General features: G+C 32.3%; 2 protein-coding genes across 2 annotated transcripts; both read left to right on the forward strand.

Annotated features, from left to right (window-relative positions):
* Positions 1 to 2,022: 2,022 nt before the first annotated feature.
* Positions 2,023 to 5,188, forward strand: LOC109798067 (fatty-acid-binding protein 1). Its single transcript, XM_020358274.2, has 5 exons — positions 2,023 to 2,434; positions 2,559 to 2,770; positions 3,088 to 3,337; positions 3,696 to 3,787; positions 4,789 to 5,188. The coding sequence occupies exons 2-5, from the start codon at positions 2,584 to 2,586 to the stop codon at positions 4,920 to 4,922; spliced, it is 663 nt and encodes a 220-aa protein (XP_020213863.1). The 5' UTR covers positions 2,023 to 2,434; positions 2,559 to 2,583; the 3' UTR covers positions 4,923 to 5,188.
* Positions 5,189 to 14,633: 9,445 nt separating this feature from the next.
* On the forward strand, positions 14,634 to 19,557 carry LOC145958816 (uncharacterized). Its single transcript, XM_083076363.1, has 3 exons — positions 14,634 to 15,266; positions 16,472 to 19,205; positions 19,508 to 19,557. The coding sequence occupies exons 2-3, from the start codon at positions 16,475 to 16,477 to the stop codon at positions 19,555 to 19,557; spliced, it is 2,781 nt and encodes a 926-aa protein (XP_082932489.1). The 5' UTR covers positions 14,634 to 15,266; positions 16,472 to 16,474.
* The last annotated feature ends 1,954 nt before the right edge of the window (positions 19,558 to 21,511 follow it).

Here is a 21,511-nt window from a genome sequence, read left to right on the forward strand (position 1 = left end):
TAATCCAAGTGCAATTTTTAAAAACACTTAAAAATTTTCGGTGAGTTCTGTCAGTATAATAATAATTATAATGAGTATTTTTTTATATTTTGGACAAAAATATTCTCCTATGATATATTGAGTAAAAAAGAATTTTTATCTTGTTTTTTTCATCTTCTTTATCATATCTTATGATCCTTTTGTAAATCAAAAAACAAATACCATTTTTTTTCACAAAATAAACAGATTTTAATAGTTGTGATGAGATACATTATGTTTAGTGATCTTTTATGTCAAGTTAATTAAATAAATAAAACAAGAAGAATATTCATAATTTACAATAACTTATCTAGAGTACTACTTTCCACTATTACATTTAACATATTTAGAATGATTTGCTTATTCATATTTATTAAAATATCTAACTAGTTAAATTTTAAATTTTAACTAATTAGATGTTAACTGAGATGAAACTAATAAACTCTTAAAAATTTCTTTTTGATACATTACTAGAAAAGTATCATTTTCCTGTAAATTTTCTTACAAAATATTATTTACATAATTTTTTGTGTGAATTTTCTTGCAATAATAATTTCACAAAAAGTTTTTGCGAATTTATTTACAAAAAATAATTTATAAATATTTCTTAAAAAAATTATAAAAAATAATCTACAACTCTTTTTTTACAAATTTCACAACAATTTTAATGACCATAAAAAAATTCCATGATAAAATTTGTAGAAAATGTTGTAAGAATTTTATTTTGTTTCTTGCAGATTTTCTTGTAAAAATAAATTCGGAAATAATATTTACTAAATGGTAGAAAAATTTTACAGGTAACTTTCCTACGAATTTTTCTGCAAATTTTAATCTGCAAGAAAAATAAAAAAAAATGTTTAAATTTATAAGTTTAATAATTAAAATATTTTTAATTAAAAATGTCATTTTACTAAATTATTTATAAATATATTATTATAATTAATTTTAATTAAATTAAATATATAAAATTTTATAAATATGGTAAATTAATAATAATGAGTTTTAATTTAATGATAATTTATTAAATCTTAAAATTAAAAGCATTTACTTAATAAAATATTATTTTACTAAATTATTTATAAATATTTCATAAAAATTTAATTTAAATTTAAAATATTAATAAATTAAACATTTATTTTACTTAAATGTATAAAGTAATGATGATGAGTTTTAATTTAATGATACTTTTTAAAATAAAATTATTTAATAAAAAAACTAATTTTTTTATAATATTGAATATTTTAAGAGTTAAAATAATTTATAATAATATAATTTTGTTGTTTAATATAATGAATTAATCCTCTTTCTAAAGACATGATCTAATTAATATTTAAAGATAACTTTAAGTTCTACATCGATTGGAAATAAAATAATTAAAGAGTATATGAATTGGGACAATACTTGCCTTATAAGTTGATTTTGTATGGTTGAGTATTACACTTATAATCTACAATCTAAGAGACAATCTAAGAGTTTAAAAAGTTATGTATCACATGTTGAAGGCGTGGAAGCAAATTTCTTAATATTTGGGATGAATTCATTGTAAGTATTTGAAAGTTAAAAAATTATTAATAGAATTTACACAAAAATTACCTTTGAATTTTAAATTCGTAATAAACTCTCTGTAGTAATTTTTTTTATTTTTTTTGTAAGAAATTTTCCTGTAGTTTTTCTTACAAAAAAATTCGCTGGAAACTTCTCTGCAAATTTTTTTTACAAGAAATTTCATAGAAAATTTATTGTGAATTTTAAAATTTACAAAAATATATTATCCACAAAAATATTACTTATAAATAAAATTTTGCAGAAAAATTTAAAAGAACAATATTTATTACAAATTTTTATATAAAATTCACGTGAAAATTGCATATAATAAAAAAAATTATAATAATCTTCGATTATAGCTTTTATATTCAGTTATATAATATATTCAGTTATATAAATAAGTCGAGAATAAATAGCATATTCAATAGTCATATACATTTGCTTTGTTTCTAATCTTTTATATTTTGTTTGGATTTTGAAAATTCTAGAAAGAAAGAAGTAGAATAAAAAATAATTAAAAGAAAATTAATAAAAATAAAAATAAATTTTCAAAGTGTTTAAGTTAAAAAAAATAAAAGAAAATGAAAGTAAAGATATGTTCAAAAAATATTTGTGCTTATCAACATATTTATATAATAAAAAAAGAGTAAATATGTTATTTAATTGTTTAATTTAATGGGCTCACGATATTTTTTTCTTCTCTTTTTTATTTCAAATTTGAAAGTTATTTTGTGGTGTGGGTCCACCAAACTTTTATTTCTTCATTTATTTTTCTTGTTTCACAAACAACCAAAAACTTCATTCACTTTCGCACTTTATTCTGACACATTTCTCTCTTCCCAACATCATCCTATCCGAACAATACGTTAAGGTGAATGCATTTGGTTGATATTACATTTACAGCTATCCACCGACCGAGGAATTTCTGAGGAATTTTCCTTCGCTTAAATTTGCAGTGCCTTGACATTTTCTTCATATTTCTTCTAATTGAATAGGAATTTCAAACTGAAATCTCTCATTATGAGTTCTGTCATCTCTTCTCACTCATCGATGCCTCTCAGTTTGGAGGACAATGGTGTTTACGTGCATGAGAAACGAACTGGAGTGCCCTTCCCTTCTGCTTTAGGCCCTTCTCTCAAACTCTGTGGAGTTGGTTTGCGTAAAAAAAGCCTTATTCCATTCATAAGCTTTGATGTTTATGCATTTGGTATGAAAAAAAGAAGAAGAATTTTTTCAATTTAACTTGTACTTTCAGATCTAATGTCTCTATCACCTTTTTCTTTTGTTCTTCATAGAATTGCTTTTACTTTGATTTTACCTACCGGAGATAACTCACATTAAAAATATCTAGATTAATTTTTTTTATTAGATGAAGTATAACTATCTGTTTGGTTTCACTGTAACTTAATTTTTATGTAATTAATTGTTAATTTGAAATATATAACACAAATAATGATAGTGATTATGGGAGAAAATAAAAACAAAAAAAAATTATGGTATTTAGAAAAATTGTTATTTGGGCAGGTGTTTATGCTGCTGATTTGGACATAAAGGAATATCTTTCTGCAAAATATAGGAAATTTTCTGCGTCCAAGTTGCAGGGCAAAAAGGAGTTTACTGATGATCTTATGGAAAGTGATATACCCATGGCAATTAGACTTCAGATTGTCCACAACGAATTGAGCATCGGTTTCTTTCGTAGTATATTTGAAGAGTCTGTGGGAAGCAGACTGCAAAAGTTTGGGGGATCGGACTATAAAGAATTGCTTCAAAGGTGAATACTTCCTTCAACTTGTAATATCATTTTCTTATGTTGAGACTTAGTTATTATATCATCATATTTAGTTTATTAGAACTTGTGGCAAAACTTCAAATTTGAGAATGAATCCTTACTTTCACACACATACACAAATGTTTGTCAAATAATAGGTATGTATGTGCATATAATAGGTATGTATGTGCATAGAAACTATTATTAAAAAGTATTTCATAATAGTTGATGATATATTAGTTTTGGTAATCTGTGAAAAATTTTGTTATGAATTTTTGTTCATGAGATATAACTTTTTTCATTCAAGTGGGTAAGAATTTTTTGTTGCATATTATAATTTTACTTCACTAACGTGATGCAGGTTCACTTCACAATTTAGAGACGAACACAAAATACCTAATGGATCTATAATTCATCTCTTAAGAGAAAAGGGTCATTTCCTTCGCACATTGAGTAAGTCATCTTTCTTCATCTACATTTTCATTTCAAGTTTCAGAATTATAATACAATTCTAAATAATTCTCCTGCTTCAATTGTGTTTTGTATGAGGAAAAATCAAGTCTTTACAGTGATTCATGAATATATTTTTTCTGACACCTTTCTTCATTTAGAACTGAGTCTAAGTTAAGAAGTGTTCCCTTGTGTATACATTAAACCGTAGTCCAAATAGGCTACACATTATAACACAAATAGTTTTTAGTAACATTTGAAAAATGTTACTTAATTATGTATAAATGTTACTAATTTGCTTTAGCAATATATAGTCCATGTTGCTAAAGACTTTTAATAACATTTTTATATAATTAGCTAACATTTTTCAAATGTTAGCAAAGTAGTGTTTTTGTAACATTTTAATGATGTTGCTAATATTTTGTTAATTTATAAAATAATAACTAATTTTAATTTAAATATATTACTATCAATTATTATATTTTTATACCTCTTAAACTCCTAGAAATTCTTAGTCATTTTTTAGGGGAAGACATTCTTAATTAGTTACCACTAATTATATATAAAATATCAAATTTTATTTATCTTAAGTATAACTATATGGTTATATATACTCTTTATGAGTTATTAATCTATTCGATGTGGAATTTTAATTATGGATAATAATTAGAGATAAGAGAAATATACTTTTTTTTACTTGATGTGGGACTTTGATTTTATAAGCAATTATAGTAACATTTTTCAAAAAAAATGTTACAAAATAACTTATGTGAAATTTTTTTACTCGATATGGGATTTTAATTTTAAAAATAATTAGAAAGAATAATATTAAAATAAAAATGTTACTCTATCTATAATGACATTTTTTAAAAAAGTGTTGCAAAATAACCTATTTATTTAATATTTAGTAACATTTTAACAAATGTAAACAAGAAAATGTTGTTAAAGAATTAAAATCTAGTAGTGACATAAAGTTAATGCAATTTATCTTGTTTCTTGTATAGTTGATGGACAGGAAGTGGGAAGCATCCAGAGCAAACTCCTGTGTAAGTCAATCCTAGATATATATGTTGGGGAGGAAGCATTTGATGAACCGGCCAAAGAAGACATTGAGCACAACGTGGCTACATACCTCTAGATGTTGAGTGTTTAACTAAGAATCTTCTCTAAGACATTGATTCTATATTAGTTATATACCTTTGTCTCATTATGTTTACTTTAAACTTGTTGATGCGTACCTTCAACGTTATGTTTACTTTAAACTTGTTGATATATGCATACCTTGAACTTCAAGACTGCAATAAGTATTTAGTTATATTTCTAATATTTGTTTAGAGTATTAATTAATTCTGTTCCTATTTAATTTCCTATCCTACTTGTGTTGTATAATGATATTTAATTATACAAATGACTCTTTGAAATATTCTTCAAAAATTCAAATCTACTTATATATTCTAGATAATTCTATATACTACTCTAGAATTATTTTCTAATGCCATTTTTTTAGAATATGTTTCTAAAATTGACCTTAACATGTTTCTAACAATTGGGCTTTTATTTAGATCAATCAAGACCCAAAATCAAGTTTATATTTTAACAATTACGTTTTTAAGTGGTTGAAAATATAGATTGAAATTTGATCCTCATATAAAATCTATCTCGTCCCTAAATAAAATTGATCTTCAACTTTTAAGTTCATTCTTTTATTTAGACAAATTATTTGAAAGATCTTGTGTGACTCAAGAGATTTACATAAGAAATTTTACTCAATCATATAACTTAAATGGTTGATTTATCATCTTTACTTAATAAAAAGTTATTTATTATTGTGTTATATATTATATTAGTGCCCTTAAATTTCAACTAAAGAAAGTTCTATAACACATGATTGGTGGAATCTCTTGTAGCTAGTTTTAGTTAACAAGAATGCCTAGTCACTTAAAAATTCTCTGCACACTACATCTTAAATTGTAGTAATCTTTCTTTATGATAACAAAGTTTGTCTTCTATAGGTTTTACTCATTTCTCATGACAAATTTACTAGAGGTCTCTGATTACATCAAGTCATCATCAAAGCTCAAGTATCTGGTAATTAACCAAATTATATAGGGAATTGTGTTTACTGAAACTTTGAAACTTGGCCATCTAAGTTTCCTACTAGTAACATTGCACAAATTAGGCTACAAAATGTGATAGTGACATTAGAATGCCCTTTTTAGATTACAATCCCGACTAGATAACAGTTTTTTTATTAAATATTATTCCAATATATAAGAACAATTTAGACGAATTATTTATTTTTTTATATAAAATACAATTCATAATATTTATTATATTAATTATTTTATACTGAAACATTCCAAATTAAAACATGTTTTTTTAAAAGGTGTTTTCTAGCTACTGACCCGGTTGAGTAGCCTTCCAAGTTCCGACTAAGCACCCCATCCATACAATAGGCTTTGTAAAGTTCGGCAGTTCTCCCTTTTTTCTTGTTTAGATGGGACTCCTTCTATCTAGTCCTTCTATCTAGTTCGTTTAATTGAACTGATATAACGATTAACTTCTACATGGAAGAAAGGGCGAGGGCAGGAAAACAAGAGTTAGCAGGGGTCTCCGCTATCACAAGAGTAGGTTTAATGCATCGTATAATAAGATGGCAATGCTAAAAAGATTGGCATTTACTATTTCTAGTTCTAGAGCAACTGTCGAATCTCGTGCAGGGGATGGGAAAGTTTCTCTTTGCATGAGTAGGCTGTTTGCAAGAACAGGTTTCACATGAATCTCTGGAAGGGCTTTCTACTTGGGGTGTCGAAGGGAAGGTTGCTAGCAGCTTCCATTGCTGTCTGGGATAGGCCACAAAGGGAAGTAGAAGGGGAGATGGAGCTGCTCAGAAGTAACTGATCCCGCATTAGCATTAGTAAGGGAAGGACCTGACTATCTTTTGGTCAAGTTTTCTAGGCCTATACTAGAATAGGTTTCGAACGACTCACTTCTCTTACTTTCGGTGCTTATCTTCACTTCTCCCAACGCGTAGAAATCTTATATATGCTCTTCTTTGATGGATTGTAATTGAGTTGACTGACTCAAGAACTTTCCCTTAGGGTGAATGCACGAGGTGAGCGTCTTTCAATGCTTGCATTTTTAGTTGTTTAGCCTGCTATAGCTAGCCTTGTTGCTAAAGCTGTTTGCGCGTAGTCTGTCTCATATACCTCCAAGAGCGGTGAGTGGGTGTAGTAAGATAACATGTAGGTAGGCATACTTATGTTTGGGCACTGAACATGGTAGCTATAGCGAGGGGAAATTAAGATCCATAGCAAAGACCGGTAAGCTCGCTTCCCACATTCCATTCGATGCTTTCCCTCCTTCTTTCTTTGCTTGAAGCGCCGCTCGGTGTGCTCAAATGGTTCTGCTTCATGCTCGTCGACTCTGAGTTCTTAATTTGTTTAAAAAGTAAACAATATTAATTATGAAAGGAAAATAGTATATGATATGTACTCTAATCGGGTAAGAAAAAGCATAAGTATTAATTAAAAAATAAGTAGTACAAGGAGGTTGTGAAAAATAAAATAAAATAAATTTATTAGTATCAATTATATTACTATTTTTCTTAATCTTGATAAATTAAATATTGTCATAAATATATATATATATATATATAAGGAGAGTTCAAACGACATCGGTATAATTTTTACTAAGTATTACATCGCTTATAACTTTATATTAAATATGAATTTTATAAATCTAATCATTAGATTGAAAGTTTATATCACTTTATATGTTTATATCAAATTTTGTTAAAATTGAATAATAACTTGAAGGTAATCAAAGTGTTCATATTTTATTATATTTAAAAGTGTATATATTACGTCAATTTTATTTTATAAGAATGAAGTATCAAATCATCTTAGATTAATATAAAATTTTGTATATATGATCTATGTTTATGTCAACTTAGCCGTGCTTAAGTTGACTTAGTCAATCATAGTATGACTTAGATATATTTAAGCCAACTTAATCACTATTAGACTAGGTAAATTATGTGTAATATTGTGTGATTTGTAACAAATTACCCATATGTAGGATAATGAGTTTCTTTCTCTTACATCTTTCTTTGGTTATAAATAATGATACATTACAAGTATGATTACATTCTACATCAATTTTGGACCCATCATAAATTCGAACAACATAGAATATCCAAATACTTTGTAACAAGCAAACACTCAACATACAATGTGGATCTTCTATAATGGATGTCAACATTTGTCATAGTGGTGCCAAATGTGGTGTATTGACACATTAACACCCACTTTTCTACGACGGTGTGGTTACACCCGCCACAGAAAGTGAGTTTTTATTATTTTTGTTTTTTTAATTTTACCTAACATGTAAGCAGGAAACAACATCCAAGTAATTTAATATAAAATATGATTGTTTAGTTCAATACAACCTTTTATAATACATTATATGTCTCAATTCATATCTACAATTTATGGTAAATTAAAGTAACACCCAAATAATATATATATATATATATATATATATATATATATATATATATATATATATATGATAAACTATCAACCATCCAACATTATGTTAAAGTAAATAATGTTAATGAACTAGAATCAATGTCATGAGCAATATAAATTTTATACATATAATATAAATTAAAAATAGGTCAAAATTAAAGTAATAAATTTCATAAATAAATAAATAAAGCATTATTCATAGAATCCTAAAGAGAAAGTTGCATATCTAGTTCAAATGTCTTACAAATCTTCATCAGTTAATAGAATAAATAAATATTAGTTGATGAATAAATAATAAAATGACAAGTAAATCTATTTTCATATGTATTACCTCTTTCCATAAATTCATAATATTTATGAAGATAATGGTGAAAAGGTACTTCATCACGTAATAATCAATTAGGAAATAATTTAATTTGTTATTGATTATTAAGTTGACATTTTACTTACTTTTAGAGCAATATATTAAAGCTTCTTCCAAGATGCTGAAGAAAATCTTGCAACCTCAAGTTAGCATCCAAATATCTATGAAAATGAATGATAATTCAAACTAATAATGAAGAAAATTACCATAATCAAATTAAAAAGAATGTATTCAAATTAGAAATTTAGAGTTCAATAAGATGTTTAATGGGTAACTCAATAATTTTATTGTACAATGAATAAAAGAGAACCATAAGAAATTGTCAAGGAATAATAACGAGTTGTCTATTAACCCTGCATTTTATAATAATGTTAGTAACAAGTTACTTTAAATTTCAAATAAAATTAAAATTTGTACTTATTCATTCAAATAAGATACTAAATATATCTTTTTGCCTCCAACCAAAAACCTCTCTATCAAATATTGTTGCACCTTAGTATCTTATTCCCAACACATTAATTGGATGCCAACATGGTCAATGAATTTTAAAATAAATGCATTATATTTTTCTAAACAAATGCATCGTAGATACCTTAAATGAAGAAAATAAACTAATGTAGGAAAAATAGTTCAATATATAAGCATCATATATAAATAGTACAAATGATATTTACAATATCCACAATTACGTTATTGATATCGAAAGCAAGTTGTCACAAGAAACGATGTCAAAAACATCACTATTGCATATAAAGAAAGGACTCACATGATTATAATCATCAACTTTTATATTAAACACAAACTTTTATTTTGTATGAAAGAATTTTTAAAAGTTTTCCTTCGATAAAAGTATTTTTAGAAATTTTTTTCACTTCTTATCTATTTTAATTTTTATTTATCATAATTATTTATGAATTAAATTTTAATATTTTTAAAATAAATTATTAATAAATAGAAATAATATTGTGTTACAATATAAAGTATTTATCATAAATCTAAAATAAATTTATATGTTTTAAATATTTGTTTATGCAAATTTTAAATATAATTTATATATCCAAACATAATATTAATTTATATATAATTTATTATAAATTTTATTTATATATGATAAATAATTAATCCATACATTATACAAACAAAAATACTAGTTACACATTAATGGTTTAAACATTATATTTGATCTAAAATGAAAAATTAACATTCACTCACAATCGATCAATCTTAACAATTATAATATAATTAAAACATTTAATGAAACAAACACAATAATATAAATTATATAAGTTAATATCTACGATTATGCAAGGATACCTAAAAAGAGTCAAGATTATAAATACGTACCTAAAATATTTCCAAGTATCAAAATTTAACAAATATTTCTAAGTTAATTATAAAGAAAATAAATAAGTCAAAAACTTATTTTGAATTTACTTAACTTGATTATGGTTACCTATATAATTTTTTAAGTTCATAATACAATAAATTAATATTTTTATAGCTAACATTTTCTAACTTATAATCTAGTTAAATAAATTTAAAATAGGTTTATTTAATATGTCCCTAAAATCATATATGTTAAAGTCTAATTTGGCTTCCTAATTCAAATTAATTGCCCTTAAATAATTTATATATAACTTATGCATGAATTTGTGTTAAGGTAATTTGTTAGACATGAGCACACAACAAACATACAATCAGCCCCAAAAGAGTCTCTAATTGAACGCTAAAAATATCCCAAACCAACCCTCTCACTAAACCCCACACTAGTACAAAAATAGGATTTTACGTCACTCTATTTACGTCAGAACTCCCAAAATACGACGTTATAAATACGCGGTGACATTATCGTAAATAAAAGCTAACTAATTTACGTCGGATAAGGGGGGGTCCGACGTAAATTATACATTCTACGTCGGATACAATTACCCTCCGACGTAGATTGCATAATTTACGTCGGACCCTCCCTTGTCCGACGTAAATAATGCACATCACTGCCCTTAAAAGAAGGTCACAAGCAGCTGGAGATTTGGAGACATTTCAAAAACTTCTTCTCCCGCGCGTTGAAATCCTTTCGCCTCCTATACTCCTTCCTTCCTTATTATAATTTTTCTAACATTTCAGTCTCCATTCATACGACAAATGGGTGAGGAAGCAAAAACAGGTGATATTTCTTGGTGAAACCTTTTTTCTTGTTGATAGTGTTATAACTTGATCTACATTAATTAGTTCTTGTACTCATTATGTGTGTTCCTTTTTATATTTTGAGTAGGAACAACCAGTGGCTGAAGCCAAGCCTGAGGAGAACAGAGAAGAGAAGCCAGACGAAAAACCAGCAGAGGAAAATAAGGAGGAGAGCCAAGTCCGGGTTGCAGAACGGGGCGTTCTGCTTGGAGAACGGGTCGTTCTGCTTGCTTACAGTCATTTTTCTTTTTTTTTTAATTTTTTTACAACTTTTTACGTCGGATTTGTTATGTCCGACGTAAATTTATGTCGTATTTGTTATGTTCGACGTAAATTTTACGTCTCCTGCTTCCACGTCACACATTTTTCTGTCGTAAAATCCGTAAAATAATAGACGTAGAATGTATATTTTGTACTAGTGCCAATTCACATCTTTCTATTACCAAAGTCAACCAACCTAAAATGTGTTTCAAACTAAACATCATAACAGCCCAAAACAACAGCAAATCAGACTCCCAATTTCATTGAAACATTTATCGAACACCATATATTCATATTAGAGGTACCTTCAATCGCATACGTATTACAAATCAGCCACCCAAAAATTAAACAAAACTACAGTCATACAATGTTCAAACAACACCAATACAATATCCAAACGGTGATGGGAATGAAGACAAAAAATGATAAGGTGAAAGGGGGGAATACCTGGAATGATAGTCGCTACGATAAGGGTCACCAACTGTCACTACAAGAAAAATGATTATTATCTACAGAATATTATCTACGGAATTTTTTCCGTAGATAATTTTTAGTTATCTACGGAATATTATCTACGGAATTTTTTCCGTAGATAATTTTTAGTTATCCACGGAATATTACCTACGGAATTATTTCCATAGATAATATTTAATTATCTACGGAAATTTCCGTAGATAAATTATCTACAGATTTTTCCGTAGATAATTTATCTTCCGTAGATAATTTATCTACGAAAATTTCCGTGGATAACTTCACTCATAGATAAATTTCGTAGATAAAACATTTTATTTGAAATATCAATTAACATACTTTATTATCGTTTCATTTTAATTTATTATAAAATAATTAAAATATTTAATTTAGTATCATTAAAAAAATAATCATTATAAAATTTAATTTTTTTAAAATTTAATTATTTATTATAATACTTTTAGTTACTGTATCGACCAAAAAATATATTTTTGATTAAAATATATTTTAAAATTTAGTTAATTCATTATAATATTTTAAAATAAATATTTTTAAAATTGTTATTAGATAAGTTATTTAAGAAAATTTTCGTAGATAAGTTATCTACGGAAATTTCCGTAGATAAGTTACCTACAGAAAAATCCATAGGTAACTTATCTACGGATTTTTCCGTAGGTAACTTATCTACGGATTTTTCCGTAGATAAGTTACCTACGGAAATTTCTGTAGATAAGTTATCTACGAAAATTTCCGTAGATAACTTATCTATGGAAATTTCCGTAGGTAACTTATCTACAGAAATTTCCGTAGGTAACTTATCTACGGAAATTTCCGTAGATAACTTTACCCGTAGATAAATTCCGTAGGTAATACATTTTATTTGAAACATCAATTAACATATTTTATTATCTTTCATTTTAATTTATTGTAAAATAATTAGAATATTTAATTTAGCATCATTAAAAAAATAATTCATTATCATTCACTCTTGATTAAAAAGTAATAAAATATAATTAATTTTTAATTTATTTAATAAAATAAAAACTTTAAAATATATATTTAAAATGTATAACAATTTCTTAAATATAAATATTTAATTAATTAATTTTAATATATACTAAATTTAATATTAGAAAATATATAAATATTTTAGTTATAATTTTTATTATCTTTTGATTTAATATTGGATTTCTTTTGATTATGAAAGATATTTACCTGGATTTGAGTTATGATTGTTATAATCTTTTGATTTAATATTGGATTTTATTTATTATAAAATATAATAAATAAAAGCTAAAATTTGTAGCAATTTCTTTGATACAAATATGTAATTAATTTTGATATATAATAAATTTAATATCAGAATATTTATTATAATTTTAGTTATGATTTATATAATCTTTTGATTTAATATTAAATTTCTTTTGATTAAAATATTTTAATTTATTTTATTGAAATATCAGTTAACATATTTTATTATATTTTCATTTTAATTAAATTATTTTTTAAGAATATTTTTGTTTTTTTGTCTTAAATTTTTGAATTTCTATATTGTAATTTTAATAATTTTTTATTTCTATTATTTATTATTTATTTTTCTTTCTTAATGTTTTATAAAATTATTGAAATTTTATAATTAACAAAAAAACTGAAAATATTTAATATAATAAAATTTAATTTAATTTAATTTAATGTACGATCATTGCAAAGCTTATTACATTGCCGTAATAAAAAATATTTTAGGTATTAATCAACTCATTATATAAAATCATTTATGATTGAATGACAATTTATATCAATAAAATACATATATAACTAAATTAAAAAAAATTAATAATCTCATTTAATAATCATCAGGATAATTGGGTGGGAAATCATTATCGAACCTACTATAATAATGGATTCAAAATCGAGTACGTAATTCAAACTTCAAACTTCAAATATCAAAATTTAATATTAATCGAGTAGGATAATTGTTTAATCTCATTTAATATTAATTGAGTAGGATAGTTGTTTAAGGACATGGGTTTCAAACTTCAAAGTTTTTGATTTGGCAGCCCAATTTTCAGAACCCGCCCAAATATCAAAATTTCTTTTCGTTTCCTCTTCAAGAATACACCAATCCGCGTCGTGTAACGCAATTCAATCTCCGCCCTTCATTATCGCAAGATCAACGGCCTTCCGTACTCCTCCCTGCCACGTCACCAATCCGCGCACTGTCACACTCTCAAACGAATACCACCCATTCATTTTCCCAACAAATCAACGCTCAATATTCCCCATTCATCTCTCTCACCGTTCTCGCACACACCGCAAGTTCAAAATCCCATTCAACTCAACGAATACCACCCATCCATAAACCCTAAACAAATCAATGCTCAATATTCCCCCAATATACAATAGTGAAAAATATATATAATAAAGAAGTATAAATATATATAACACTAGTACAAAAATGGCTTTTAAAATCGAGGTTTTAAAATCGGTCATTAGGCAGCCGAATTTAAAAGTGACGCGGTGACAATTTTGTAAATAATGACATTACTTTTAAAATCGACTACGTTATGACCGATTTTAAAAGTCTCTGACGCTACTTTTAAAATTGGCTCTTGAACAGCCGATTTTAAAAGTGAGACTTTTAAAATCGGCTCCAAACAGCCGATTTTAAAAGTATTGAGTAGCCGATTTTAAATATATTACTTTTAAAATCGGTTATTGAACAACCGATTTTAAAAGTAGTAACAGAAAGTTAATTACATTATCTCTGCTTCCATTGCTCCATTCTCTTCTATTTTGCTTCAATATCATATATATTCTTCTCCTTACTCTCTCGGACTCTCATCTGAAGTGTGCAGCTTCTCATTTTCTGGGACGAATACAACATTGAGGTAACATTCTCGTCTCATGCGTATTATTTCGTTATTTTTGGGCGAACTTTGAGTCTGGAACGGCCTCAAAATGGCCTGTACTGCAAGCAGAACGGCCTGTACTGCTTGCAGAACGAGCCGTTCTGCAAGCAGTACATGTAATACCTTATTTTTTTATTTATTATTATTATTTATTATTAAAATGGCATTTTCGTGAATTTTATAAAGGTATAGGGGTATTATTGTAATTATTGATGGCATTTTCGCAATTTTCAAAAAGTTTGAAGGGTGTTTTGGTAACTTGGAACGGGCCGTTCCAAAAGCAAAACGGGCCGTTCCAAGCTTTAAAATTTAACTAAAAATCTTGAGTTAGAACGGGCTCAGAACGGCCGTTCCGACAAGGAGAACGGGCCGTTCTGATTGTGAAACGGGCCGTTCTAAAGGGAGAACAGGCCGTTTCAAAAGGAGTACGGGCCGTTCTGCTGGAAATTGGGAACGGGCCGTTCCGTATTTGGAACGGGCCGTTCCAGTTCAAAAATTTGCGTAGCTTTTTCGAGCCCAGAACGGGCGTTCCGCTTTTTGGAACGGCCGTACCGGGTAGAGGAGCCAGAATTGCTATAAATAGGGGCTTGGGGAGTTACGAAAATTCATACCTTGGGAAGAGAAAATCCTTAGAGAAAGAGGGAGGAAAGGAAAGGGGGAGAAAGAGGAAGAGGAATCCGGTAGAGGTGGTTCTGTCAGAATAAAGAAAAGAGGAGAAAGAGGAGGAGGTTCTGCTCAAATTTCGGTTCAGGATTATCCAAGTAAGGGAAGTTAGTTTTTGAAATTATTAATTTTTTTATGATTAATAATAAATGAATATTTTTGAACTGTGTCAAATTTTGTTGTTGAGTCGAGCTGAATTATATGTTGATTTTTAACAGTATTGTACTATAAGGATGTTGAACTGAGTTATGAGTAGTAAGTTGTGTTGAATACTACTTAGCTGTGTTGTATGCTGATTTGTTGTACTATATAATGCTGAGCTGTATGCTGATTATACCCACTTGAGGTGGTGTTGTTGGTGCTGTTGTTGCCGCTAAGTCGGTGTTGTTATAGCCACTAGAGTGGTGTTGTTGTTGCCGCTAAGTCGGTGTTGTTATAGCCACTAGAGTGGTGCTGTTGTTACCGCTAAGTCGGTGTTGTTATAGCCACTAGAGTGGTGCTGTTGTTGCCGCTAAGTCGGTGTTGTTATAGCCACTAGAGTGGTGCTGTTGTTGCCGCTAAGTCGGTGTTGTTATAGCCACTAGAGTGGTGTTGTTGTTGCCGCTAAGTCGGTGCCGTTATAGCCACTAGAGTGGTGCTGTTGCTGCTACTAAGCAGTGTTGATATAACCGCATTATGGTGCTGATGTTGTTGAGCAATATAAGCTGTGCAGATGTGTTGATAATTATAACGATGAATTTATTTACATTGCTAATCCTTTGCTAGTATGATTTTTTTTTTTAAAAGAATACTAGCTTACCCTTGCATGTTTTCCATGTGGTTGGAACTGCGATGATCATACTATGTATGGGAGTAGAGCAGGAATAGGTGGGCTTCTTGGGATGAGTCTCCGGCGGACTTTGGAGCTAATTTGCTTGTGTGGATATTTTGCTTGTAGCTACTTGGGATAGTAGCATTTGGTTGTAATTTTCCTTGGTACACTTTAACTCTAGTCAGACTGGAATCTTGTATATTTATATATTCTAGATCCTATATTTATATACTTGTTCTATCTGTCTGGTGTTTTAGTGTGCTATACCGTGTGTAGTGACCAGCCGGGTCGTTACACTTAATGGTATCAGAGCAGTTAGAGTCTAGTGGACACTCTTTGGGGGTAGTTCCTTTAGGCTTTTTGCTGTGTTAGCTCTGTGCTGTGTTGTTTTGCTGTGATGTCTGCTGTACTGAAATTGTTGTGGTGATTTGTTGTGCTATTGATTTTGTGTGGCTTAGTTACTGTTTACTAAAGAAGTTGTTATCTTTGTAGAAGATGACTAGGACAAATGAGCAGATAGCCCGTGCCCTCGAGATGTTGGCCATGGCTATGCAACAACAAAATACCTATTTTGCTAGGATGGAGGTTGAGAGAGCTGCAGTTAGTGCAGCAAGACCTGCAGGGTCACAGGAGAGCCGGGATCTTGCTGAGTTCCGAAAGTGTAACCCTCCACAGTTTACTGGAGATGGGGATTCAGAGGTAGCTGACCGCTGGATCCGTGAATTAGAGAAGATCTTTACCGTACTGGGATGTCCTCCAGAGAAGAGGTTAGCATATGCTGTGTACATGCTTGTGGGAGAGGCTGAGCATTGGTGGAGAGGCACCTATCAGATGCTTGTTGCTAGAGGAGTTACCGTTGACTGGGAGTGTTTCAGGACAGTGTTCATGGAGAAATACTTTCCTGACAGTGTAAGGCACGCCAAGGAGGTTGAATTTATGCGACTGCATCAGGGTGGGATGACAGTTTCTGAGTATGCGATAAAATTCGAGCACCTGGCCCGTTTTTATTCGCAGGTTATGCCTGAGGCTTGGAAATGCAGGAAATTTGCAGATGGATTGAGATATGAGCTGAAGAGGATGGTGGTGCCTATGGCCATCACGGAGTTCCCAGCCTTAGTGGAGAAGGCGAAGGTGGTTGAACAGTTGGAAGGTGGCAACCGTACTGTAAGGACTATTGGGGGACCATATGGGTCCAAGAAGGGTGAGAGTCAGAGGAAACCATATGACAGGCCCCAACCACAGCGAGGGGGTTCTGTTTATAGGCAATCTTTCAGTGCTGCTAGTGGAGATAGACAGAGTGGAGGTGCCACTCTGAGATGTTTCAGGTGTGCTGGGCCCCACTTTATCAGGGACTGTCCGCACACGGAGAACCGTTGCTTCAGATGTCATCAGATGGGCCACGAATCGGCAAATTGTCCTACGGGGGATAGACCAGAGAGGAGCACTCAGAGGAGTAATGTACAGAGGGCTGATACTCAGAGGAGTGGTGCACAGAGAGCTGATACACAGAGGGGTGACAGACCTACTACTGCTGGTAGGGTATTTGCTTTGACGGGTGCTGAGGCTTCGACTTCTTCTGATCTTGTGAAGGGGAAGGGCAAGGCCGCTGGTAAGGATGTGATGATTCTATTTGACTCTGGTGCTACGCATTCATTTATATCATATGCATGTGCTGCTTTGTTGGGTGTGCCTGTGTGTGAGTTGGGGTTGAGACTACTTGTGTCGACGCCCGCTTCTACTTCTGTGATTGCTTCTGAATTGTGCGTGGGTTGTCCAGTTGTGGTGGATGAGAAGAAGTACAAGGTGAACTTGATTTGTTTACCTTTGGTGGATATTGACATAATCTTAGGGATGGATTGGTTGTCTGCCAATCGCATCCTTATAGACTGTGCCAATAGGCGGTTAATCTTCCCTCAAGAGGAGGATGAGCTGTTGATCTCAGCTATTCAAGCTGAGTCCTTGCTGAGGGATGGGGCAGAGTGCTGTCTTCTGCTTGCTACCACGAGTGTGGAGACCGAGAGGATCTTAGCTGGTATCGATGTGGTGAAGGAGTATGCCGAGGTGTTCCCTGACGAGGTGCCTGGGTTGCCTCCTGTTAGGGAGATGGAGTTCAGCATTGACCTGGTTCCAAGTGCGGGACCAGTGTCAGTAGCTCCCTATAGGATGGCTCCTGCTGAGCTGGCTGAGCTGAAAGATCAGTTGGAGGACTTATTGGAAAAGCAGTTGGTGCGACCGAGTGTTTCGCCGTGGGGTGCTCCTGTGTTGTTGGTAAAGAAGAAGGATGGGGGTAGTCGACTGTGTGTTGATTACAGGCAGCTGAACAAATTGACCATTAAGAACAAATATCCACTTCCCCGGATAGATGACTTAATGGATCAATTGAGGGGCGCGACGGTGTTTTCTAAGATTGACTTGAGGTCAGGATATCACCAGATTAGGGTGAAGGAGGGTGACATACCGAAGACTGCTTTCAGGACTAGGTATGGTCACTATGAATATGTTGTGATGCCGTTCGGTGTGACCAACGCCCCCGCTGTGTTCATGGACTACATGAACAGAATCTTCCGGCCGTTCTTGGATAAATTCGTGGTAGTGTTTATTGATGATATCTTAGTTTATTCAAGGACCCCGGAGGAACATGGAGAGCACTTGAGGACAGTGTTGGAGATTTTGAAAGCGAAGCAATTGTATGCTAAGCTTTCAAAATGTGAGTTCTGGTTGGATGAGGTGAAGTTCTTGGGCCACGTGATTTCAGCTAAGGGGATTGCTGTTGATCCGGCTAAGGTGGAGTCGGTATTGCAGTGGGAACGCCCGAGGACTGTCACGGATATACGGAGCTTTGTGGGCTTAGCGGGTTACTATCGGAGGTTCATTGAAGGGTTCTCTAGGATAGTAGCGCCTCTGACCCAGTTGACGAGGAAGGAGCAGCCGTTTATTTGGACAGATGCCTGTGAACGGAGCTTTGAGGAGTTGAAGAGAAGGTTGACTACTTCTCCTGTGTTGGTGTTACCGAATTCTGGTGAGCCTTTTGATGTGTACTGTGATGCTTCTCATCAGGGTCTGGGGTGTGTGTTGATGCAAAACGGGAAAGTGGTGGCGTATGCTTCAAGGCAACTGAAGACTCATGAGAGGAACTATCCCACTCATGATCTGGAGTTAGCAGCTGTGGTGTTTGCCTTAAAGACTTGGAGGCATTACTTGTATGGAGCTCGATTCAGTGTCTTCAGTAATCACAAAAGTCTGAAGTATCTGTTTGATCAGAAGGAGCTGAACATGAGACAGAGGCGATGGATGGAGTTTCTGAAGGATTTTGATTTTCAGTTGATGTATCATCCAGGCAAGGCCAATGTGGTGGCAGATGCGCTGAGTAGGAAATCCATCCATATGACAAGTATGATGATTAGAGAGCTGGAGTTGGTTGAGAAGTTCAGAGATTTGAATCTCTGTGTGGAGTTAGCTCAGGATCACATTAGTTGTGGGGCAGTTACCATAACTAATGAGTTCTTGAGGCAAGTTGGACTTAAGCAGTTGCAAGACACCGAACTGGTGAAGCTTCTTGGGATGTTGGGTACCGATAAAGCTGTAGGCTTTGAGCTGGGAGAGGATGGGATCTTAAGGTTCAGAGGCAGGATTTGCCTACCTCAGGATGCTGAGCTAAGGAGAGTTGTGCTAGAGGAAGATCACAAGAGCAAACTTAGCATACATCCAGGTATGACTAAGATGTACCAAGACCTCAAGAAGACTTTCTGGTGGTCTGGTATGAAGAGAGAGATAGCTGAGTATGTGGCGGCCTGTTTAACCTGTCAGAAGGCAAAGGTTGAACATCAAAAGCCTAGTGGGTTAATGCAACAGATTGAGACTCCCGAGTGGAAATGGGATAGCATTACTATGGATTTCATCGTGGGGTTGCCTAGGTCATCTAGGAATAGTGATGCTATCTGGGTGATTGTTGATCGGTTGACCAAGTGTGCGCATTTCTTGCCTGTCAATATCAAGTGGTCCTTAGAGAAGCTGACGCAGTTGTATATAAGGGAGATAGTTCGGTTGCACGGGGTGCCTTCCAGTATTATTTCCGACCGAGATCCGAGGTTCACTTCCAGATTCTGGCAGAGTCTACACCGAGCTTTAGGCACAAAGCTGAAGCTGAGTTCTGCTTATCATCCACAGACGGATGGTCAGTCAGAGAGGACAATCCAGTCCTTGGAGGATCTGCTGAGGGCTTGTATGTTAGATCACTTGGGTAGTTGGGAGGAAGTATTACCGCTTGTGGAGTTTACTTACAACAACAGTTTCCATGCTAGTATTTGGATGGCGCCGTTTGAAGCCTTATATGGCAGGAGATGTAGGACTCCTCTGTGCTGGTATCAGGATGGTGAGTCAGTGGTTGTGGGACCGGAGTTGATCCTACAGACTACTGAGAAGGTGAAGATGATTCAGGAGAAAATGAGGACTGCTCAGAGTAGGCAGAAATCATATGCTGACAAAAGGCGTAAGCCTTTAGAATTTGCTGAGGGGGAACATGTGTTTCTGAAGGTGACTCCGACTTCTGGTGTGGGTAGAGCGCTGAAGACTCGGAAGTTAACACCAAGATTCGTGGGTCCCTATCAGATAATACAGCGTGTGGGTCCGGTTGCTTATCGGTTGGCTTTGCCACCGTCTCTTTCAAACCTACACGATGTATTTCATGTGTCCCAGCTGAGGAAGTATGTTCATGACCCGAGTCATGTGGTGGAGATGGATGAGGTGCAGGTGAAGGAGAATCTGACTTATGAAAAGAAACCGGTAGCTATAATTGATCATAAGTTGAAGGAGCTTCGTGGCAAGTCCATAAAATTGGTGAAAATTCTTTGGGATGCAACTACGGGTGAGGCAACTTGGGAAGTAGAAAGTCAGTTCAGCGAACAGTACCCATATCTCTTCTAAGTAAGTGAATTTTCGAGGACGAAAATTTTTGTTGTTGGGGAGAATTGTAATACCTTATTTTTTTATTTATTATTATTATTTATTATTAAAATGGCATTTTCGTGAATTTTATAAAGGTATAGGGGTATTATTGTAATTATTGATGGCATTTTCGCAATTTTCAAAAAGTTTGAAGGGTGTTTTGGTAACTTGGAACGGGCCGTTCCAAAAGCAAAACGGGCCGTTCCAAGCTTTAAAATTTAACTAAAAATCTTGAGTTAGAACGGGCTCAGAACGGCCGTTCCGACAAGGAGAACGGGCCGTTCTGATTGTGAAACGGGCCGTTCTAAAGGGAGAACAGGCCGTTTCAAAAGGAGTACGGGCCGTTCTGCTGGAAATTGGGAACGGGCCGTTCCGTATTTGGAACGGGCCGTTCCAGTTCAAAAATTTGCGTAGCTTTTTCGAGCCCAGAACGGGCGTTCCGCTTTTTGGAACGGCCGTACCGGGTAGAGGAGCCAGAATTGCTATAAATAGGGGCTTGGGGAGTTACGAAAATTCATACCTTGGGAAGAGAAAATCCTTAGAGAAAGAGGGAGGAAAGGAAAGGGGGAGAAAGAGGAAGAGGAATCC

This window comes from Cajanus cajan, chromosome 6 (assembly GCF_000230855.2).
Source record: "Cajanus cajan strain Asha chromosome 6, NIPB_CcT2T_4, whole genome shotgun sequence".
Lineage (NCBI taxonomy): Eukaryota > Viridiplantae > Streptophyta > Magnoliopsida > Fabales > Fabaceae > Cajanus > Cajanus cajan.